This window comes from Schistocerca serialis, unplaced genomic scaffold (assembly GCF_023864345.2).
Source record: "Schistocerca serialis cubense isolate TAMUIC-IGC-003099 unplaced genomic scaffold, iqSchSeri2.2 HiC_scaffold_897, whole genome shotgun sequence".
Taxonomy (NCBI): Eukaryota; Metazoa; Arthropoda; class Insecta; order Orthoptera; family Acrididae; genus Schistocerca; species Schistocerca serialis.
This window is the reverse complement of record NW_026048515.1, coordinates 2,510,285-2,535,266: the sequence shown is the minus strand read 5'-3', so window position 1 is coordinate 2,535,266 and position 24,982 is coordinate 2,510,285. Positions and strand designations below refer to the sequence as shown.

At 41.6% G+C, this 24,982-nt stretch overlaps 1 protein-coding gene across 2 annotated transcripts in view; it reads left to right on the top strand.

Annotated features, from left to right (window-relative positions):
* The first annotated feature begins 5,674 nt into the window (after positions 1–5,674).
* LOC126452543 (heterogeneous nuclear ribonucleoprotein A1, A2/B1 homolog) overlaps positions 5,675–24,982 on the top strand; it is a 52,971-nt gene continuing 33,663 nt past the window's right edge. For both annotated transcript variants that reach the window (XM_050091108.1, XM_050091107.1), the window contains exons 1-2: positions 5,675–5,830; positions 11,686–11,831. In XM_050091108.1, coding sequence (XP_049947065.1) covers positions 5,810–5,830; positions 11,686–11,831 — 167 coding nt within the window. In that variant the 5' untranslated portion in view covers positions 5,675–5,809. The remainder of the gene's footprint in view (positions 5,831–11,685; positions 11,832–24,982) is intronic.

Sequence of the window (24,982 nt, the reverse complement as noted above, 5' to 3'; positions counted from 1 at the left end):
TATTTCACTTTCTTAATTACATTTGATAATTACATAACAACATAAAATATGAAATAAAATCTTAATATGTACCTGTAGAAATTTTGTGTGTAGTGGTTTCATCGTATTTCATACAGTTTAGTTGCACTGTAAAATGAACAGTTCTTGGGAGATTTCTTTCTATACTTTTATGGAGAATAAAGTTTAGAATGGTTCACTTGTCATGTGATATTGGCCTTTGTTTGTTTTGTCTTTAAATAGTCATTACATTCAGTGTCATCACAAAGGAGAAAACATTCAGTAATTATTAAATCCTTTTTTTCTTTCCCACAACTCTTCTTTAAGCAGTTTTTTTACATTGTTAGGAGAATGGCAATTTGCCGAATTTCTGCCGATTTCTCGAATTGGACACGAGTGCAACAGCTCGTCAGACTGGTTGAGGATCGATGCCAGGACTCTCGAAGCACAGGAACATGGAGAGGTGGGCCACCATCTCGAAAGCGATCAACAGGATAGAGGAGGGCCTAGTTGTCTTCATCCGGAGGTCAGCCAGCGATTTTAATGACCAGTAGTGTATATATGCAGTAGAGTATACAGTGGCGTATATATACACTACTGGTCATTAAAATTGCTACACCACGAGATGACGTGCTACAGACGCGAAATTTAACCGACAGGAAGAAGATGCTGTCATATGCAAATGATTACCTTTTCTGAGCATTCACACAAGGTTGGCGCCGGTGGCGACACCTACAACGTGCTGACATAAGGAAAGTTTCCAACCGATTTCTCATACACAAACAGCAGTTGACCGGCGTTTCCTGGTGAAACGTTGTTGTGATACCTCGTGCAAGGAGGAGAAATGCGTACCATCACGTTTCCGACTTTGATAAAGGTCGGATTGTAGCCTATCGCGATTGCGGTTTATCATATCGCGACATTGCTGCTCGCGTTGGTCGAGATCCAATGACTGTTAGCGGAATATGGAATCGGTGGGTTCAGGAGGGTTATACGGAACGCCGTGCAGCATCCCAACGGCCTCGCATCACTAGCAGTCGAGATGACAGGCATCTTATCCGCATGGCTGTAACGGATCGTGCAGCCACGTCTCGATCCCTTAGTCAACAGATGGGGACAACCATCTGCACGAACAGATCGACGACATTTGCAGCAGCATGGACTAACAGCTCTGAGACCATGGCTGCGGTTACGCTTGACGCTGCATCACAGACAGGAGCGCCTGCGATGGTGTACTCAAAGACGAACCCGGGTGCACGAATGGCAAAACGTCATTTTTTCGGATGAACCCAGGTTCTGTTTACAGCGTCATGATGATGTATGGCGACATCGCGGTTAACGCACATTGGAAGCGTGTATTCGTCATCGCCGTCTGACATATCACCCGGAGTGATGGTATGGGGTGCCATTGGTTACACGTCTCGGTCACCTCTTGTTCGCATTGACGGCACTTTGAACAGTGGACGTTACATTTCAGATGTGGTACGACCCGTGGCTCTACCCTTCATTCGATCCCTGTGAAACCCTACATTTCAGTAGGATAATGCACGACCACATTTTGCATGTCCTGTACGGGCCTTTTTGGATACAGAAAATGTTCGACTGCTGCCCTGGCCAGCACACACTCCAGATCTATCACCAATTGAAAACGTCTGGTCAATGGTGGCCGAGCAACTGGCTCGTCACAATACGCCAGTCACTAAACTTGATGAACTGTGGTACCGTAATGAAGCTGCATGGGTAGCTGTACCTGTTCACGCCATCCAAGCTCTGTTTGACTCAATGCCCAGGCATATCAAGGCCGTTATTAAGGCCAGAGGTACTGATTTCTCAGGATCTATGCACCCAAATTGCGTGAAAATGTAATCACATGTCACTTCCAGTATAATATATGTGTCCAATGAATACCCGTTTATCATCTGCATTTCTTCTTGATGTAGCAATTTTAATGGCCAGTAGTGTAGTTTCTAGATTTGTATTTAATCTATCGAATTCAGCAGATTGTCTATTAGCCAATCCCTCGAAATCCTCATTCATTCGCTGTTGGATGCTAGTACTAATTAACACTGCTTGTTCATTCGAAAATCATTTGAAATTTTCATCCATCCTCGCTGTTTGTTCCTTCGCGATATGATATATATATATATATATATATATATATATATATATATATATATATATATATATATATATATATATATCTTAGATCTCTCTTCCTTTGCGAGGTGGGCAAAATTTTCCTTCATATTCTGTTTATATGGTTAGTTACCTCGGTCCGGCACACAGTTTTAATCTGCCAGGACGTTTCATATCAGCACACACTCTGCTGCAGAGTGAAAATCTCATTCTATATGGTTAGTAATTTGTATCATCTCTGCATTTGCAAGTTGGACAACATTCTGGTTTAATACTGAGGCTAAACCTATATACGTTTCGGGAAACTGACCTGTTAATGGACATGGTGATTCAGCTTTTCCTTCGAGCTCTGCCGGTAATTCGACTTTACTCACGGCAGAACTCACACTTGCAAACGTACCAACAAAACTTGCCTCCATCCCAGACCTACACTCACAGGTGGATGTTCCAAGTAAGAACAAATATTCATTGGCCTCACAGACTTAACGTTCCTGAACTCGCATTATTATGTCTCCAAGGCGGATAATCCATCTTATTCTTTAAGTTATTTTACACGACTTTTTAGTTGCCTGATCATGCTACATCTTAGGTTATATTTTAGCGAGTTTGCTTAGGGGGATTTGGAGCGAACAGCTTGTTCAGAAAATCACAACAACCAAATATCTTATTTTAAAGTGTAGTTTGAGTTAGTTTTAGTGTTATTCTCTTTCTTTATAAACTACAATTTTACTCATTCGAAATATTTTCTGTACATAGGTACGCACTTAACAATCTCAATTTTGATTCAGTTCACTATGTGTCATTCATTTTACCATTGCTTCTTGGTTGTTTGCTAGTTTGTGGAGATAGGTAGCTACTCTTTTTGCAGCTCCTTTCATTAACTACACTGGTGTCCAAAGTTAAAACAACAAACGGAAATTTTGCAAGATTGCATTTATTTTGCCACAAAACACTATAAACAAATGATAGTAAAGTAGGAACAGTGTGTAGAATACAGAACGTAAACAACTGCAACAACCATAACGGTAGACAAAAATTTTCTTCTTTTTTTCCAACTTACCGGCTTTGTGCACACACTCCAACAACCGGTTAATGTGCTCAGTTTGAGATGTGGTCACCTCTTACAGCAATACAGGCTGACAACAAAGGGGCATATTGTGAATTATGTTATCAATCTCATTCTTCTTGCAGAGCTGCTCGCAAGTGTTGGAGAGTGGTTGGTGGATGTTGACGTGATGAAATGCGTCTCTCTAGTGCATCCCAGACATGATCTATGGGATTGAAGTCGGGAGAGCACCCATCAGTAAAACGAACATTGGCCCTCTGCTGGACTGTCCAGGTGGCAGATTGACGACTCCACGCTAGACGTTCCCTTCTGTGAAGACGCGTCAGAGGTAAACACACAGCGGGTTTCCGACATTAAAGGCCACTCTGTCGAAGCCTTTTGTGCACCGTTTGCCTCGTTACAATACGTCCAGTGGGTGCTGCGAGGTCTTTCTGATGCCACGCGTGGTCGGCCCTGCCCTCGTATCCGGGATACGGTTTCCGTCTCTATAAACTGTCGCCACATCCGAGAAACAACAGGACGATTCACATTAAGCCATCGGGCCACATCAGTTTGCGACTGTCCTGTTTCCATTCTTCCTACGGCTCTTCACTGCAGAGTTACTGGTAGGCGTCTTCTCTGTGCCATACTGCACCGTCTGTGACAGTGCACTCAGCAATTGTGGGACTACCCGGCAGACACTACCCCGTTTGATAGGTGCCCTGACGCCGTTCTTGGCGTGGTTGTGAGTTGACCGGAATGCCATCTTCCATGCAGAACACGGTCCTATGGACATCTGTTAACAGTTTGTATGACTATATTGTGAATTAGACACAGAACAGGGAAATTGTGGTTCGTTGCTTTAATTTTGGACACCAGTGTACTTTCAGTGGGTAAATTGTAGCGTAGATTGTCCCTAACTCAGGCTGTTTTTTTAGAGTGGTATGACTGGAAAAATACCAGCAAATATGTAAAGCAGAAGCAGACGAATTATGCAGATGACGGGGGAGATGCGTTCTGAAGACTCTGCCTCTGAAGATGACTCCACAGATTCAAATGCTCCTGAAGAAAACGATCTGCCAACGTAATGACACGACTCAGGCTCAGAAATATAAGGAAACCAACCCAACGTGTCGCATACGGTAAGCACGGAAATTGACCTTCCAAATTCGTCAGTTAATTCATCTAAGGTCTAACAAAGTGACTCTGTTCGTTACTTACGTACAGCTAAAATACTGTACAAGACTGTAAAAACTTACTTTAAGATTGATGGATTTCCTTTCCGCAATTGAGCAAATAAGCTGGTCTTTTAATTTCAACGGTTTACTCATTTTTAATTTTCGGATAAATCCTAATATTAAGCAGTGGGAAACAAGGATGTTCGCCCAACAGGTGGATGTTCCAACAAACTGTCCGCCTCCCAACGAATGTTCCCGGAACGCACTGTAAAACGATGTTCCTAGCTGAGTGTTAAACAGCAGGACTCGTACCCTATATGCAGCATAGAAGGATCACTGGAGCCAACGGAGCGGCAGTTCATTGTCCCTGAGCACAAATGCGCACGGAGGAAGAAATAACTGGAACACTCAACATTTTCAAATCTTGCTTAACATCACTTCTTCACGTAGCATAAAGATCAAATGAACGGTGGTGTGTTCTTGACATTGTTGCTGCACTCGCTGAGCCACTGATGGGTTGTGCACTGTTGTTCGGTTCTTCTGCACTCCAGTACGTTTGCTTTTTACATTTCAGAAAGGAAGACTTCAAAACCCTGGTTTTCACTGCTAATTTATTGAATCTCGACATTGATAGCACGCAAATGCTTGAGTGTGTCTCCCATTGTCGTGGCACCATATTTAACTGACCGCAAAATAAACTGCACACACTTATACCTATTCCTTCATTATTGGGATCACCAGTTATGTGGATAAGATTTACGTACCACGTAACATAGCACGTATCAATCTGAAGTGTACAGAATTGCTTTTGTTATAATACAAATTCAGTTCTGTCTAAAGGCTAGTATTAACGAGAAATGTGCTTAATAATAGGAGAGTGAATAATAGGAGAGTTCATTTTACAGAGCATGAGCTCAAAAAGTTTGTGAATTACGGTACTGTAATGTAAATTTTTGTTCTCGTAATCAGAATTTATATTGCTTTACATTGTGATCTCATTACTGAGAACTGGCCCAAGCTGCTTCTGTACTAGTACAACTTTTCGTTGCGAGACCCTGTGTTTTTTGCTTATCAGGGACCGCCATTTTACTAACGTAATCGCCTGATAGGAATGTGGCAAAGCCTATCCAAAGATGATACTAAACTCCGTATTGCTAACTCCATTTTGCAAGGGTATTTTGCATACATTCCACTGAACTTTTTTTCCTAATGCGATAACCTAAAATTCTTACTTTGTCATGGTTAATTTTTACAAGAGTTCATCTTTTTACGTACTGGTGAATAACAGTGTTTTTTCGTAGGACTAGCTTTTGGCATAAACTACTCACGAAACAGTTGGCTACAGTGAGTTTGGAGTTCATTTTCTTTTCTTCGCTGGACGTGGACGCTGGCATAGTGGAATTCAAGCGTGTTTTAGTTTGGAAGACGATATTGCTGAAGGTGTGAGGAGAAAATGGTCAAGTCGGAACCGGAGGTGAGCCAGAACATTTGCTAAGTTTCTGATTAATTCTACGCGGTATTCTTTTTGTAATTTTTCTGTAAAAACATTACATGTAAGTGGAGCGGGAACATTCCTTAAATCATTATGGAGGTACTTTGGAATATTGGCATAGAGAATCCTTCTATGCCGGTTGGAAATATTTGTGTGAAAACCTTAATATAATTAAAGAGTGCTGCAAACGTGAGGTTTTCATTATTAAATCTCATAAAATCTAGCAGTGTAATGTGCAAATACCGGACTCGATTCGGCAACATGTGCGTAAAATTCAAAATATTTGCACCTCAATCGACAAATATTACCGTGCTGAGAAACAGAAAAAATATATGGTAATCTCGGCACAGAGTGATTTTTATGGATTAGATTTGTTGCCTTTTTTCCCTGTAGGCTGGTGACGATGTAATTCCTTCATTTGTTTCTTATCTCTAGATGCTTCTTCGGAACAAACTTTGTAAGTTACATTAAATCATATTCGTAGTCAAGAAACGAACAAATTGACTTCCGCGTTTGTTAAGACTTGGTTTATAAGTCAGATTTGTTACGTGCATGTAATACGTGATGATAGTAGATGTGCAGGATAAGGACAGTTTCGGTCAGTGCTATTAAATAGTACTGGATTGTGCATTTTACTGCGAGGAGTATCTTCACGGCTGCGTACAGCAGCAATGGGAAAGTGTATTATTGATAAGGTTATCCTACTTAAAGGTTGAAAATTGAACATATGTACTGGTGTCTGGGAGGTCAAATTATATAAACAAATTAGATGTAGGCTTGTTGTCGGTGCCCTACTCTTGCACACTGAGCGTAGGTCCTGAATATTGTCAAACTGCTGAATGTTTGTTCTCCTTTTTCAAAATCCGGTTATGCATTCGAAAATTATAGAATGTATGGAGGGAAGGTATTTTATGAAGAGAAAAGGCACGCTGTTGTTGCTGTACACTTAATGAATAATTCGTAAAATTTTAGCTCTTTACTTGAGAAATACAGTGCTGTGGTGGGGGGGGGGGGGGGGGGGGGGCGGCGGGGGGTTCCTGTTGTCAAGTGGGACAGTTGCACAAAGTTTTTGAACAATCAAAGACTAATATGATGAATAGTGTAAATAGAAATAAAGATTGATGGTAATCATAAGGAAAGTTTTTACCCATTCTGTAACTCTGGATGTTTGAAGTTAACTTCACTGTTACCAACTTTAAAAAATGGACATCACGTTGCATACCATTATATATGAGTGGTTTGAATTAAAATACTTATTTTCTTTTGAAAACATTGTATTCACACTAACAAGTTTTCAGTTAGTGTGTTATTGGACAGACTGAGCAATAGTGCAACCTGAGGTCTTAAGTTAGGTTCAAAGGTGACGCACTTCTAAGTTGGCTCTGCCAATGAACGTTAAAAACTGAGACTCTGTGGTAACAAATTGACCTGTAGTGAAGCATAGAAAAACAAAAGGGGATCCAATTTTGTACATGATGAAACATAAATAAATGTTACATTATTAAAACTTGTAAAAACTGTAGTCGAAGACTCATTGGTGGGAGGAAGAATTGACAGAGGTTAAACTCGTGCGAAGTTGTCCGCTTTGTTAACTTAGAATTAAATTTTAGTGTCACTTGAAAATTGAATCAGTAATTTACACATTTAGACCTCGCCTCCTAATGAAACAGCTAGTGGGGAAAGTTTTGGTAACTATAATTTCAGTACAGTATTACTGTAACAGAAGTATCCAGTTATTTTGCATAAAAGAATTTACCACTTAAATATTAAGCTCACCAACTAACAAAAATGTCTAATTTCCTGAATAGTTGTAATATAAAAATTGCAAAACCTCAGTGAAACATGTCTGAGTAAAGAAAAAAACAGAAAAAAATTGTTCTACTGAAGGTGGACCCCCTCCAAAAACAAATTTTTAAGCAAACACGGTTTCTGTGGTGGAAAACTTGATCCTTTGTTCTTTAGGGTGCCCCCGGCTAAAGTCAGTACCTTTGTGGTCTCTGGAAATTGCTGAGGCCGTTAAAGAACATCGACGAGCTTTACAGTGACATCAGCGGCATCCTTCCCTAGACCACCTAATAGCTTTGAAATGGTTTTGTGCCCATGTTCACCAGCTTATAATATGACAGAAACAGGAGTGTTCGGAGAGCTGTGTGTCAATCATTGGGTGCCATACATCACCTTCCCAAGACTGGGTGAAGATCGGATGTGTTTGTGGTTACCAGACCCTGACAGGTGTTACTGGTATGTTATCCACTGACGCAAATGCTGTTGCTGAGCACTTTGCTGAGCTCTATGCTCGAGCCTCAGCATCAGAATATTATCCCCCAGCATTTCGCACCCTCAAACAATGGATGGAAAGGAAAGCCCTCTTGTACACTGAACGTCACAGTAAACCCTATAATGCTCCATTTACAAAGTGGGAGCTCCTCAGCATCCTTTCACATTGCCACAACACAGCTCCTGGGCCAGATTGGATTTGATCAGATGATCGAACCCATCTTATCCGACTAAAAGTGACATCTCCTCGTCATCTTCAACCAGATCTGGTGCGATGGTGTCTTTCCATTGCAATGGCGGAGAGCACCCTCACTCTAGTGCTTAAACCCGGTAGAAACCTGCTTGATTTGTATAACTATTGGCCTATCAGCCTCACCAACATCCTTTGTAAGCTGTTAGAATGTGTGGTAAGTCGGCGGTTGTGTTGGGTCCTGCAGTCACGTGGCCTACTGGCTCCATGCCAGGGCGGTTTCCGTTGGGGATGCTCTACCACTGATAATCTAGTTTCCATATAGTCTGCCATCTGAACAGCCTTTTCCAGACACCAACACCTGTTTGCTGTCTTTCTTGATTTGCAAAAAGCATATGACGCCATCTGGTGATATCATATCCTTGCCACATGATGTGAGTGGGGTCTCGAGGGCCAGTTCCTGATTATTATTATTATTATTATTATTATTATTATTATTATTATTATCTTTTAATCCAAAATTTCCTATGGCTCCATACTTTCTGTGTCCAAGTTAGTGCCTCCCATAGTCCTCCCGCTCTGCCCCCCATATCCAGGAGAATGGGTTCCCGCAGTGCTCTGTATTGAGTGTGTGTAGTTTTAGTGGCCATTAACGGTCTAGCAGCAGCTGTCAGGCCATCCATCTCACCTTTTCTGTATGCAGACTTCTGCATTTTGTACTGCTCCTCCAGTACTTGAGTTGCTGAGCGGCGCCTACGGGGAGCCATCCACAAGGTGCAGTCATGGGCTCTAGCCCACGGCTTCCAGTTTTCAGCCACAAAGTCATGTGTCATGCACTTCTGTCGTCGTTCCTTTCATCCAGAAACAGAACTGTACCTTAATGATGATCCACTCACAGTAGTGGAGACATATACATATCAGTTCATAGGATGTCACCTGAAGTGGAAGTGCTGGCAGCACCTCAATGCCCTCCGCTGCCTGAGCAACACCAACTGGGGTGCAGATTGCTCTATGCTACTGCAGCTCTACAGAGCCCTTGTTCAATCCCGCCTTAACTTTGGGAGTCTGGTTTATGGTTCGGCAGCACCCTCAGTGTTACGTTTACTCGACCCATTGTACCACTGTGGTGTTCGACTGGCAACGGGAGCTTTTAGGACAAGTCCAGTGACCAGCATCCTGGTGAAGGTCGGAATCCCTCCATTGAAATTTAGGCATGCACAACTGCTCACCAGTTAAGTTGCACACATTTGTAGTTCTCCTCCGCATCCAAATTACCGCGTTGTCTTCCTGTCCATAGCAGTTAATCTCCCGCATCGGAGGCCCAGTTCGGGGCTTACAATTGCAGTTTGCACCCGATCTCTTCTGTCTGAAGTGGAGCCCTTGCCTTTACCACCTATACTTAGTCCATTCACGTACGCCTCCACGGCGTACACCTAGGCCGGTACAAGCTATCGACCAGTGCTACCCCCATCATCCTTTGGAAGTGACCATCCAGGAGTCCATCTATGCCCTGGAATGGTCCAGTTGTTCTGTGGTGTTTGTGTGGACCCCAGGCCACATTGGAATCCCAATAAATGAACTTGCCGACTGGCTGGCCGAACAGTCTGCACGGAAACTGCTTTTGGAGATCGACATCCCTGTAACTGACCTGTGGTCATTATTAAGCCACAAGGTGTTTCAGCTTTGGGAGATGGAATGGCATAATCCCAGTATGCGCAACAAACTGCATACCATTAAGGAGACTAAGAATGTGTGAAAGACCTCCATCCGGGCCTCTCGCAGGGACTCTGATTCTCTGCCAGCTCCGCATTGGCCATATGTGGCTAACACACGGCTACCATGACAAACTACAATAAAGTGTAAGAAATATTTGCAACAATGGAAGTGAAAAGAAATAACTGCAACGAAGACAATAGAAGTATACATTGTAACAAAGAAATTAGTAAGAAAAAAATTTCAGTGAAGATATACATTACCCTTGAAAGTTAAGAGAATGTTTTAAAATAAAACATGTTCAGCTTAAAAGTGGAAGCTCTCCTTTACAGAGCATGTAGTATTACATGATACTAATCACCAGAAAAATCTGATGTTTCTGGATTGGCATTTTTGAAAAACATTTTTTCTGTGAATTATAAAAAAATTCAAAAGGCATCAGTAAAATAACTTTGACAGATATGTCCAAACAGAGGATACCATTGTAATTGTAAAGCAATTATCTTTCAAATAAAAAACTTGTAACAAAATATCTAGAACTATTACTGAGATACAGCATTTAAAAAAAATTCTGAAATTTGCATCTTCAAATTGGTGTTGACAATGTCATCTTTGGAGGCATGTACCTGGGGCAGGAATTTTTTTGGAGGAAACAAGATACATGTTCCTTACTCCTGAAATTTAACATGTGTGAAATTCAATAGCATCAAACACTGTGTGTCTGAGACAAATAAACTATCTTCATTTCCCACTAATCTATCCTTTAAAGATACCCTTAAATTTTTCCCAAAAATGCCACTACTATTTTCTTCAGTTTCTAATCAGATTTCACATTGTGGGAGACCAAATGCTTTTTAGGAATGCTCCAATCTGTCATGCGAATGCTTCAGCAGTTAACTGCTTTGAGAGAGAGAGAGGGGGGGGGGGGGGAGGAGATACTATTCTTTGGATCTTTCACAGATACTTATTGAATGGAGAGTTGTCTAATTAAAAAAAAAAATAAAAAATTGTCTGCTCCTCACAGGTCAACTACCTGCTTGGTAGCAGTGTGATATTACTAAATCAACTGTGTACTATTTGTACTTGCTGCCAGATGCCCCCATCATTCAGACCCTTTCAAATACTCAGGGAAGTTGTTCCTCATGTACATGCTGGTCACTTAGTCATTTGCTGTGTGCTCTTCATAAAGCAACCATGTTGTGAATTCTGTTACAATCCCAGTGCTGCATTCTTCAGTGTGTGACAAGATCTTGTAAATCAAATGAATGGTCACTATCAAAAGTATCAACTACCACCTCGAGACCTACCATGCTGCTAATTTCATATGTTGCTATGCAACTACTGCTAATGTGGTCATTCTTTTCAAAGACTTAATTTCTTCAAAGTGCACAGGTAGGAACTATTCCTTGAGTGCTATATGAAAAAGATTGTCCACAAGTTTACTCACTGTATAGAAAATGTTTACTTTTGGGTTATCTGCTTCATCTTAAAAATATCAACTTAGTTATGTATTTTGCACAAAAAAAGTAATCCCAGACTTGATTTTCCTTTATTTGTAGCTTTGAAACCCCTGTGTGCTGCTTTTACAGGTATTGTTGAATTGCAAACATGATTATATTGTTACGAAGTTTTAGTATAATTGATTTTCTGCTTTTAGGGGGACAGGCCAGAACCAGAACATGTCAGGAAGCTGTTCATTGGTGGTCTGGACTACCGAACAACAGATGAGTCCCTGAAGAAGCATTTTGAACAATGGGGTGAAATTGTTGACGTTGTAGTCATGAAGGATCCTGGTACAAAGAGGTTAGTGTTGATGAAAGAAGCTATAATTTTCAATATTTTTTCTGTATCATTGAAGTTTTTTGTAAATAATGAGCATCTTAGTAATTATACTAATGGGGTGTGTGTCAGAATGTGTAGCATGGAGAAATACGGTAGCAAGGGGTAGAGCACAGTATTACACATACGGTGACAAGTATTTTGGAGGGTATGTTGATAATTTAGTGTTTTAGTGTTTGTTTCTAGGTAATTTCATGACAACTATTTTACCATTGGTCATCTAAATCCATGTAAATACTTCACAAGCCACTATATGGTACGTGATGGTGTGTACCTTGTACCATTACTAATTATTCCATTTCCTTATCCCACTTGCATGTGGAGCCTTAATTGATCATACTTTCTTTGCTTTCTGTGTGTGAAATGTAGTTTTGTGCCAATAAAATTGTACTGGCATCAACTGCAAATGGCAGAATGTTGTCTTGCCTCAAGCAATTACAAATTTGAATCTGAAGCATATCACTAATAATTTAATGTAGATTGAACCTACTGGTAACAGATTACAACGCTCCTCAGAATCGCTTCAATGTTTCTCTCACTTGAGCAGTACTAAATAATGGGATGTACTAATGTTCTATACTTTGTCTCCTTTATAGGTAAACCACACTTTCTTAGAATTGTCAATAAACCAAAGTTGACCATTTGCCTTCCCAACTGTGGACCTTATATGCTTGTTCCAAAGATAAGCCTAGATATTTAATTGGTGTGATGAGAGCTGTCCACTATTCGTAATACCAAAATAGAAATTCTGTCCAAACATTTCTGTATTCTTCTACAGTCACATAACATTTACACTTTCCCATGCACTAAGGCATCATGAGCAAATTGTTGTAGATTGCTGCTCACCCCATCTATCAGATCATTCGTGTACGTAAGAGAATGAGAGTGGTCATATTCTAAATTTGTCTATAAATACTCTCAAGGATAATATACAAAAGTGGTCCTATCATTCTGACAAAACCCTTGTCTGACAAATACTCACGGTCACATACTAGGCTCTATTACTTAAAAGTGAAGGCTATGACATTGGGACCACATATTACTTCAGACTTTGCACACCTTTAGAAGGCCATTGAAACATAATGGGGCAAGTAGTAAGGTGCACTACTCTGGCAGTTCCGAGAAAATTGCAAGAGAAGTTTCGCGCGTCTATTAGGTAACTGATGTATCTCTGTGAAGGTAAGAAATCATTGGGCTCAAGCGGTTAGTGTTTGCAATTTGAAAGAGTTTCATGGATGGGGTGACTGTTCGAAACTCGCTAACACTTATTTTTTAATCACTGGTCCATTATGACCTTTAATAGGTAATATAATGAAAAGAAATCACATGCGTTTTCATGAAGTTGTAGTAAATTTCATATGTTGGCTATTTCTAATTAAATTTCCAAGGACATGCATCAGGCTTGGAAAGATAGTCAAACCATGATAAAAAGTGATGCAAATGACATTATTCACAACCAGTGATGTAGTAAATCACAACATACTAGACCACAAGAGTAATGTACACTCGTTGGATGTGCTCTAGACATCACACACGGCAGAATGGTATATGTGATACAGACATGGAAAACATGAATTGAAACTGCATTTACATCAAATGCAGTTTTGCTGCATGTGCTGGGAATTTTCTTCAGATAGTTTGGATGCAAATCATGTGCTAGTGCAAAATTTTAGCAAATATATGTGCTTACAGTTGGTGGTGTACAGTGGAATGGATCCTAATAGCTTATATATGAAAAACAGTTTTTCGTTCATTGTCAATCAGAAATGAACAGTTCTGAAAGTGCGTGACCAAGTTTTTTACTTGGCAAAATAAATAAATGGTGCATGGTTGACTTTAACTGTGCAAGTGGGAAGACCATTGATAAAGGTGAGACTTCCTGGCAGATTAAAACTGCGTGCCGGACTGAGACTCGAACTCGGGCTGTGGCCAAGCCATGTCTGCGCAGTATACTTTTTCAGGAGTGCTAGTTCTGTAAGGTTGGCAGGAGAGCTTCTGTTAAGTTTGGAAGGTAGGAACTGAGGCACTGGCAGAAGTAAAGCTGTGAGGACATGGCGTGAGTTGTGCTTGGGTGGCTCAGATGGTAGAGTACTTGCCCACGAAAGGCAAAGGCCCCAAGTTCGAGTCTCGGTCCGGCACACAGTTTTAATCTGCCAGGAAGTCTCATATCAGCGCACACTCCGGTGCAGAGTGAAAATCTCATTCTGTGAACATTGATAAAGGTGTCACCATATAAATCAGGATTCTGGACTTCTTGGCACCTGATATCCAGCACAGTAGCCAGTCCGTTGTGGTGGGGTTACCATGTACTCTGTTGGTTGTAGCCCCCTGACCACACAGGGATCACTCTGCTGATGATTGCGCCATTAAATCCCCATGTATGCTTAAGGGGTAGAGGCCCCTGGGGCATCGGGACTCCCGGCTATGGCCATCCTGCCAGGTGGCCTTTGATGCAGCTGGGTGGCACCCGTGGGGAGGGCCCCTGGTCAGAGTGGGTGGCATCAGGGCAGATGACACGCGATAAAGCGTAGTCCCTCTCTTGCTGGTGGTGAAACACCAGCAGTCCCTAAGCGTTCACAAGCTCAATTAAGGGGATACGGAATCGGATTTTGGGTTAAAAAATCGAATTTTTTTTTATTGGCGTATTATATTCTGCCATGTTTCCTCTTTAAAATGACGTATCATACATAGCTCTACTACAATTATAACTATTTTATTTTTATATATTTGTGAGATCGGGTATTGCGCTTTAGTTATACACGTCTCTCGTGGCTGACCATGAACTTTTTGGCAGTACCTTTAAAGTGACATGAATTCAAATATCCCGGTTTCCAGCGACTATTTATACACTAGTTGCCCGAAAATGTTTCTCTCTGGTTTCCTCAAGTTACTCTTTGACTTTGTGGCGGGACTGTTTTGTAAACAGTGTGATATAAGAAAGTAGTTGTTGTTGAGTTATTTCGTATTTAGTGCTTCATTTTTCGCAGTGAAAATGCCTAGAGCTAAAGCAAAAGTATTTAAAAAGCGTGTGAACTGGCAAAAGAAAAGAAATAATGATTCATTAGCAAAGCAAAGCAGTTCATCATCATCACTGTTGGAAAATGTGAATCCACTTATTACTGACTTGCCGAACGAACTTACACCAAATGAAAACAGTGCTTCTCATAAAAAACTAAGAGATTTGGAAGAGAAATATAATTTACTTGATAGAGGGAATGAAGTTTTTGAACTCATTGATACGAATATATTGTGTGAAGCTCTTGAAAACAGTTTGTGCTGCAAAAAATGTCATGGAAACGTTTCTCTGAAAGTAGAATCCCATGTTGGCCTGGCTGCCCAGTTTAATTTAATATGCAGTGTTTGTAAATACAGCTGTAAGTTTCCAAGTTCGGTTTCAGTAACTGTAAATAATGGATACAAGAAAACTGAACTTTATAGTGTAAATATTAGGTTAGTTTATGGATTGCGAGCAATTGGTAAGGGCAAAGCAGCTGGTGATATGCTATGTGGTGTTCTAAATCTTCCAAGTGCACCTTCAAAGTTTGAAGCTTACAATTATGTACTAGGATCTGCAGTTGAAGATGTAGCACAGAAGTCAATGCAGGTTGCTGTGGAAGAAGCAGTGGAAGAAAATGACGGCAGTCGTGACCTCACAGTGGCGTTTGATGGCACGTGGCAGAAAAGGGGCCACACCTCCAACAATGGTGTTGTAACAGCAACTAGTGTTGATACTGGCAAGGTTATTGATGTTGCAATAATGTCTAAATACTGTAGGTGCACAGGCAGGCTGAAAAATGAACACAGTGATGACTGTATTGCTAATTATTATGGTAGTAGTGGTGGCATGGAGGTTGCTGGGGTGAAGAAAATTTTTCATCGCTCTTCACAGTGGTATAATGTTCGCTATGTCAAATATCTGGGAGATGGTGACTCTAAAGCATTCAAAGAAGTTTTGGAAAGCAAACCATATGGGAACAGTGTAAATATAAGCAAACTTGAATGTATAGGACATGTGCAGAAGAGAATGGGTGCCAGGCTGAGAAGATTAAAATCAGTTATGAAAGGGAAAAAACTAGATGATGGGAAAACCTTGGATGGCAGAGGAAGATTGACTGATTCCATAATAGACCACATTCAGAACTGCTATGGCCTTGCAATCAGGCAAAATACAGGCAATCTTGAAGAAATGAGGAGAGCTATATGGGCTTTATATTTCCACACCGCATCCACGGATGAGCATCCACAACATGGTTTGTGCCCCAAAGGTGAAAACAGCTGGTGTAAATACAATAGGGGACTAACAACAGGAGAGAAATACATTCACCACCACAGTCTACCATCAGCCATCATGGCAGAAATAAAGCCCATTTTCAGAGATCTGGCTGACAGAAGTCTTCTGATGAAATGTCTTCACGGAAAAACGCAGAACCCCAACGAGTGCTTGAATAGTGTGATATGGCATCGTCTCCCAAAAACAGTGTTTGTCGGAATTAATACACTACATTTTGGTGTGTATGATGCTGTGGCAACCTTCAATCTTGGAAATATAACTAAATGCCAGGTCCTTCAAAAGTTGGGTATGTGTGTTGGTTCCCGTACGGTACGTGCTATGTTCTTTTTAGATCAGCACAGACTAAGGCATGCTGATAATATAATCAAGACATTAGTGAAAAAAGCAAGACAGGTGCAGAGGGGTGCCAAAAGAAGACTTGAAGATGATTATGAAGACTGTGAAGGGGGTATTAGCTACGGATCAGGAATGTTTTAATCTTCTTTCTCCGTTTCCCGTAAGTTTACTTTTTACTTCATCTAGGAACATTATCTCAGGTACTGGTCAACCTAGAAGTCTGAAATTTTTATGACGTAGTGACATAGGTCCCTATTACATACTGAAACAACGATTTTTTAATTACTTGATTTACAAAAGACTTAGGGGTGATAGTCTAGTAAAAAGCGATGGAAAAAATTTACTTAAAAATAAATGTACAATATCTCTGTAAGAAAATACTTTGACAATAAACTGTTGTTTCAGTATTGTTGTAACATATGAATGCACATACAGTAAAATTTTTACCTCTCTGTCTCCAGTAGTTTGTGAGAAAATGTTCCCTATAGTAGGCATATATTAACATTGCGGGGATAGGTGATTCCGTATCCCCTTAAACACACAGAAGTACGAACCCAAATCGTTCCACCCTGGCCACACTATGGGAGGAACATCAGGCTAGGATGGCAGCGGATCTTATTTGCCCCAGTACCTCGTATGTATGAGAGCTGATGGGAATCTTTCATGACAGTGAAGCCTCAGTTATTTGTTGAGCATTTAGAGGACAAGTTTGGGGCTTGTCCAAAAGGAGATCTGGGTCAGTCTTGGTCAAAACAGCATCCTCTGCCCAGTCATGGGCGTTACTCGCTTGTGACAAGCTGGGGAACGTTTCTGTAACAATCATGCCCCATAAGAACTTAAATATGGTCCAGGGTATCATATTACACAGGGACCTTCTTTTGTAGTCTGACGATGAGCTGCACGCCAATTTAGAGTTGCGAGGTGTTCATCTCGTCCAGCGTGCCCACTGGAGTCCGAGGGATAATCAGGTTGCCACCGTTGCCTTCATCTTAACCTTTGAGGGTGATACGTTGCCCGAGGACGTCAAGGTGATGGCCTACCGTTCTGATGTAAAACCCTATATCTATCCCCTGATGCAGTACTTAAAGTGCTGGTAGTTGGGCCATATGTCTTCCCGCTGTACTTCTAGTGTCACATGTCGAGGTTGGGGACACCCATCACATGCCAATTCTCCGTGTGCCCCACCTACCATCTGTGCCAACTGTGGAGAGCACCATTCGCCATGCTCGCCAGACTGCAGGATTCTCCAGAAAGAAAGTAAAATCACGGAGTACAAGACCCTGGATCAACTGACGCACACTGAGGCTAAGAGAAAATTTGAATGCCTGAGTCCTGTGCGTATGACATCATCTTAGCCACTGCTACAACAGTTCTAGCACCATCAGCTCCGCAAACTCCAGTTGCCTCTCAGAGCCGGAAGACTACACTACACCTGCCCCCTTGATGGTGGCAGGCATTTCCCTCCCTGTTGCTCCTGCACCACGTACTTTTGGAGCAACAGCCCCCTCCCCTCCCACCCCAACCCTCGGGGATGTCTGTACCCTCTTCTAAGCTGGAGAAGTGTAAGTCTAGATCTCACCAGACCCTCGGACACAATGTATAGAGACTGCTTAGGCAGTACGTCAGTGGCAGCAGCTGACTCTGAGGTGTCAACTACCTCATTAAATGTTCCATGCCTTCCCAGAGGAATTGCGGTGGCTTTTTCCACCACCTGGCTGAGCTACGGCAACTGTTAAGCAGTAAAACTGGTATCTGAATTGCCCTCCAGGAAACCTGGTTCCTGGCAATGCAGAATTCTGCCCTCCGTGGCTATAAGGGATGTAGTGACTATAATAATGTGTCAGGTGGAGTTTTCGTTTGTGCTAAACTCAGTCTGTAGTGAAACTGTGCCCCTTCAAACCCCTCTTGAAGCAGTGGCTGTCAGAATGATGCCACAGGAAATAACTGTCTGCAATGTATATCTTCCTCCAGATGGTGCAGTGCACGAGAACGTATTGGCTGCACTGATTGATCAACTCCCTAAACCTTTCCTACTTTTGGAAGATTTTAATGCCCATAACCCCTTGTGGGGTGGCACTGTGCGTACTGTCAGAGGCAGAGATGTCGAAACTTTACTGTCTCAGTTTGACCTCTGCCTCTTAAATACTGGGCCCTCCGCCTCACCTTATCTGTATGCAGACGACTTCTGCATTTTTGTACTGCTGCTCCAGTACTGGTGTTGCTGAGCATTGCCTACTGGGAGCCATCCACAAGGTGCAGTCATGGGCTCTAGCCCATGGCTTCCAGTTTTCAGCCACAGTCGTGTGTCGTGCACTTTTGTCAGTGTCATATCATTTATCCAAACCCAGAACTTTACCTTCATGATGATCCACTCACTGTAGTGGAGACGTATATATTCTTAGGACTGGTTTTTGATGCTCAATTGACTTCGCTTCCTCATCTTCGTCAGCTTAAGTAGAAGTGCTGGCAGCACCTCAATGTTCTCTGTTGCCTGCGCAACATCAGTTGGGGTGCAGATAGCTCTACGCTGCTACGGCTCTACAGAGCCCTTGTCCAGTCCCAAATTGACTATGGGTGTGTGGTTTATGGTTCGTCAGTGCCCTCTGTGTTGTATTTACTCAACACTGTGCATCACTGTGGGGTTTGAATAGCGACAGGAGCTATTAGGAAGAGTCTGGTGACCAGCATACTGGTGGAGGCTGGGTTCCCTCCATTACAGATCAGATGTGCACAACTTCTTGCCAGTTATGTGGCACAGATTCGTAGTTCTCCTGAGAATCCGAATTACAGTCTCCTTTTCCCATCCATCTCCTGCATCGGCAGCCCAGTTCGGGGCTAATGATTGCAGTTTGCATGCGGTCCCTTCTCTCCAAACTGGAGTCTTTACCTTTACATCTACTCGCAGTCCATTCACTCACGCCTCCATGGTGTATACCTCGGCTGCAGCTTTGTTTGGACCTCTTGCATGGCCCTAAGGACTCCATTAACCCTGTGGCTCTCCGCTGTCCCTTCCTCTAGATTCTTGGCATGTTCTGGGGCTCTGCAGTGGTTTACACAGATGGCTCGATGGTAGCGTTGGCTTTGACTACGTTCACATTGCCATATTGAACAGCATTCCGTACCATTGACTGCAGTGTATTCACTGCAGAGATGGTAGCTATTTCTCGTGCACTTCAGTATCTCCGTTCATGCCCTGGGGAGTCTTTCCTTTTATGTACTGACTCCTTGAGCAGCCTGAAAACTATCGACCAGTGCTACCCTTGTCATTCTTTGGCAGCGTCCATCCAGGAGTCCATCTATGCCCTGGAACACTCCAGTCATTCAGTGGTGTTTGTCTGGTCCCCTGGTCAAATCAGAATCCCAGGAAATGAACTTGCTGACAGGCTGGTCAAACAGACTACACGGAAACCACTTCTGGAGATGGGTATCCCCGCAACTGACCTGCATACGTTATTACATCGTAAGGTTTTTCAGCTTTGGGAGACGAAATCGCAAATTCTCAGTACGCACAACAAACTACAAGCCATTAAGGGGACCACAACTGTGTGGAAGTCTTCGGTGAGGGCCTCTCACCAGTACTCCGTGGTTCTCTGCCGGCGCTGCATTCGCAGTGCCTGGGCGACCCACAGCTACCTCCTGTGCTGTGAAGATCCACCTCAGTGTCAGTGCGGCACCTGGTTGACAGTGGCCCATGTTGTTCTGCTCTGTCCTCCTTTGGTTGTCTTGTGACTTCATCTTCGGTTGCCGGGCTCAGGACCATTGATTTTAGCAGACAATGCCTCATCGTCTGATTTGGTTTTACGTTTCATCCTTGAGATAGGGTTTTATCATTCGATTTGAGTTTCAGCGCATGTCCTTTGTGCCTCTGTGTCCTCCACCCTAATGCTTTTAGGGTGGAGGTTTTAATGTGTTGCAGGGTGACTGGCTTTTTCTTTTTATTTTCGTGGTCGGGCAGCCACTGTATTCTGCTTCCTTGTTTTACTTTGTTCCGACTGTTCCTTGCATCTCTATTTTCCTGTCCTCTTTTGTTCCTTGTAGTGTTTGTTGCATTAGGAACAAGGGAATGATGACCTTGTGGTTTGGTTCCTTTGCCCCTCTTTTAAACCAACCAAATCAGGATTCAGTTGATGCCCAAGAATATATGATTAGGAAAAATTATCTCTTTCAACATTAGGTGGCATGACACTAGTGAAAATGAACTGTAGAGCTGTGTGGTAAGGTTCCCACACTTTCAACAAGTTACAATGACTTTTGGAAAGTCTGTTGTTAATTTCTTAAGTTTGTTGCATTTTTGGTCCAAACTTACCTGTAGCCTATCGCAAACACAAACACGTACAGTCTTAACTCACCAGACACAATTATCGCTGTGTTAGTGTGTGTTACCGTGTTCATATTGTGCCTTGTAGCATACATTTTTTGATTTTTCAGTGAGAGTTCTGTTTTAAGTTGACTGGTACTAGCAGCCTGTCTGGTCCGTATCGATCAACAATTTTTTGTTGAACTTGGGCATAAAGTCCTTCATCTGCTGTTGAAACATAAAGCTTCCAGTGTTTCTTCCCAATTCACAGATTCCCTGTTACTTACAAATGTCGTGATCTTCCTCTGCTGAATTCTGTGTTATTGATTGAATTTCTTAGCCCATGAAAGTGATGCTTTGAAGATGATGCCCTCAGATTGAAATTGGCGTGCAGCTGCCAAAACCCACTGCTGTAAAATCCTGGTTGTTACCTGAAACATAAAATCAGTCCCATATCATGGTCATAATCTGTTGTTAAAATATGGTTGTTGAAGATTAAAAAAAAGATGAAAAGGTGACGAAAATGAACTTACTTGCTGCTGCTTTTTTTTTTAGCCTCCATGAAGCAGTCATTAGTCCACGAATTAATTAGTGCGTATTTATAGATTACTGAGCCTCCACTTTTTATATTTTCTTCTCCATCTTTTCCGATTGTCCTTTCTAGGAACTTAAAATTCTTTCCTCTGGAGGGTTTGCAGAGTCTGCATGGGATGTTCTTTTGCCGTTGTTACTGCTTCTATTTTTGTCTCCAGCCTTATTTTCAGCTGGTTCAAAATCCTTATTGTCAGAAATATCTAAAACTTCATGAAATAGACCTCATTCATCTACTTCGTCATAATGAATGAGCTCTTCGTCAGTAATAAGTCTCCATTCTCTTAAATTTTTTACAATACAATGTTAAAGCACTCTCCAATCGCCATTGCATCTGTAGAAATCATCGGTGATTGCTCTTTTTCAATAAGGTCTACTTCTTGAAGACTTCCGCAGTAAAAGAATGTATCTTTTAACAAATGTTTCATGATTGCATTAAGCATTGGATCCTCATGACATTCATTTTCTGTGCTAGTCGAAGAACAGAGAGATGTCTTAATTTTTGTAGTACAAGTGTAAATTCTGATACTCAAAAAAATTTGCAGCTACACTATTCGTTCTTGCTACATTAGCAACGTCTCATCACTATGCAGGTTAATCGCCAAATAGGGCATGCCTCTGTGTCTGCAGCTCAAAGCATCGAGGTGCAAATAGTTCTGGGTACCTTACCTGATCGTATTTATAAGGGATTTTGTTAATCCCGATAGATACAAATTTTCAGGAAAACTGAGTTCTTTGTTTACTGTCAATAGTTTTAAATATGTGCTAATTATTAAGTTTAATTAAAAATAGTAAGTAGTCAAATAACATGAAATTTACTAACACTTCGTGCTAATATATGTGGTTTTTCAAATGATGTTACCTCTCAAATGTCATATAAATTAAATATGACCAGTGATGAAAAAAGTAGTAGATTACTAATTAAGTTTGAGAGAGAGTCAAACTGTCGCCACATACATCTTCACCTTACGAAGCTCAAATGCTAATCACTTGACCACCATGAACTCTTAACGACCAGCACCTACACACAGATCCAAAAGTTACTCAATAGATGCATAAAACTTCTCTTTAGATTTTCTCAGAATCAACAGAGTAGTGCACCGTAATACTTGCACATTGTTGTTTCTAATGGCCTACTAAAGGTGGAATTAAATCTCTGATCCCAACTTTGTGGCCTCCCCTTGTTAGTCTTTGAGCCACTTGTGTAGCTGAGAATCTATGTCATACTCTCAAATGTTTAAGTATGCAGTGGGGCTTGTGTTTTCTGTAAATCTAGAAATATGAAATTTGCCTGCCTTTCATCCTAGGATTAGTGAGAAAAAGGTAATCTGAGTTGCATGACTGATACTTTCTAAGTCTTTGCCTATTTGTCGAGAGAAGTTTTTCTGTCTCAAGGGGGACTTCTTATGTTCAGACTTAACATATGATCAAGACAAACCTGACGTTGAAGACATTAGCCTGTAATTCTGTTAAGGCTGTTCTTTTACCATTCTTACACAGGGGAATGGCCTGCATTTGTTTTGTCTTCCTGTAGATGCACAAGTTCCTGAAAACTTGCCTATTGACTTTACCACATTCTTTTTGGACTGAGAATGCAACATCATGATCACTAATCCCCCTCTATACTCACACCATTGAAAAGGTCAAGTCTGTAGCTACAAGGTCTAAAATATTTGCATTGCATATGGGTTGTCAAACCTGTTGCTCAAGACAGTTCTTGTAAAACGTGTTCAGAACTACTTAAGACTGTGCACATACCACCTGCAATGAATACACAGTTGTCAAAGTCTGTACTTGATATGTTTGCTTCCAACTAATATTGCATGATTGGAGTATTGCTGTGCTATTGAGTATTGACTTTGAGTGATTCTACTACTGGTAAAGTGAAATAGTGGCTGATAAAAACATTCAGTAATTGAGTTCACCTCACATCCAGCTAAATTTATGGTCACACATAATGTCATGTCGACAGACAAATATTTTCATAATGTGCAGTGGATACTACTACCACTACTTCCACGGTATATAATCTGCCTTTTTGGTATAAATGCCATGCCTCATTAAATACTTTGGAGCTTTCTACTTGGGTTTCGTCCAGCTCTCTCTTCAGAGTACAGTTTGAGTGACAGCTTTCCCGGATGGCAGTAAATTTATGGATGTTGTTAAAAAAGCGTCAGCAATTTACTGTTAAAATTTTGATGTTTGAAATTCCTTCACTTTGTGTGCAGTCTGATTTTGCTCTGTGCATATCGACTGGAGAGTGTTCATCGGAAGACATCAAACTACCACCTATGGTAAAAAAATGTGCACTCCACAAATACTCTGCTACCAAGTAACTTCTTTTGTGTACAGCACCCCAGACCTATTGACAGTCCTAAAATTCTCCATACTGTAATGCAGGGCCAGAGATCTGCAACCTTGGAGGTCATAGAATCTGCGGAGCTTCTGGTTGGACCCTCCAGTAGGCTTCAAACAAAATCCTGATCAGTTCTGGACACCATACTGCAAACTATAATCTTTCACCAAGTGAGTGAGGCCACCAGCTTTCACTTCTGCCATCACTCTTGAACTGCAGGTAGGCTCAGAATCCAACACATCATTGGTGCCAAGATTAGCCATGACTTGCAGATGACTGTGGCCTGCACCCTGAATAGTTGCAAGTATGGGTTTCTCCATATCTCTGATGTGGCCTCCACCCTGAATAGTTGCAAGTATGGGTTTCTCCATATCTCTGATGTGGCCTCCACCCAGCCTAAGAGTTCTTTCCAGCCCTGGATGCTATTTCTGTAACTAGCAAACCCTGTCCCCATGCGGCTGCTTCGACCCTGTTGGGGTAGTGGCCACTTGGCCTGCTAACAGAGTGAACTGGCAAGGCCAGGCAGCTGGTCCCCAAATACTCCTCCTCTCCTCCCCCCCCCCCCCCCCCCCCCAAATGGGTTTGCTATTAGGTGTCTTTGCAATGTCAGCTTTTCTGCTGCCACAACACGCTGAAGCAGCAGCCTGCAAATGGCTGACCACGGCTGAAATTATTTTCATCGGATTGCGAACTGCAGCTAGCTACTCCTGAGTTGGCACACAGCACGCACACTTCCTATTCAATCTACTGCCAAAATTCAAATGAAAAAATAGTTAAAAATTAGATAATGAACCCTGTTGTCTTTTAGAAATGGATTTACACTACCAAACTTGTTTGGAAAAACAAAAAAATGTGAACCCAAGCTACTAGGAACTACTGACGTCATTGTCACTGACAGTAGTTCACTGCCTGCTTATATCAAGTAATGCAGCTGAAAATTACATTACATAATTACATAATCACTCAGTTAACAAATATGCAAAATCTTACAACAAAATAAATAGCACTGCTAAAAACAAACAATCACTCTTCACTTCTGCTCAGCCTGTAAGAATACCACTAAACTAAGAATGTATACAACCTGTGTACAGACGGTAAGCTGCTGCTGAACTCCACTCTGCTATAAGACTGTTACTCTGTTTGGGATTGGTAACAGAGGAAGGGAAGAGCTTTTACATAAACAAATAAGCAAAATAGTGTTCATTGTGTACATGTGTTTGAGTAGTAGCAGCAGAAATGATTCC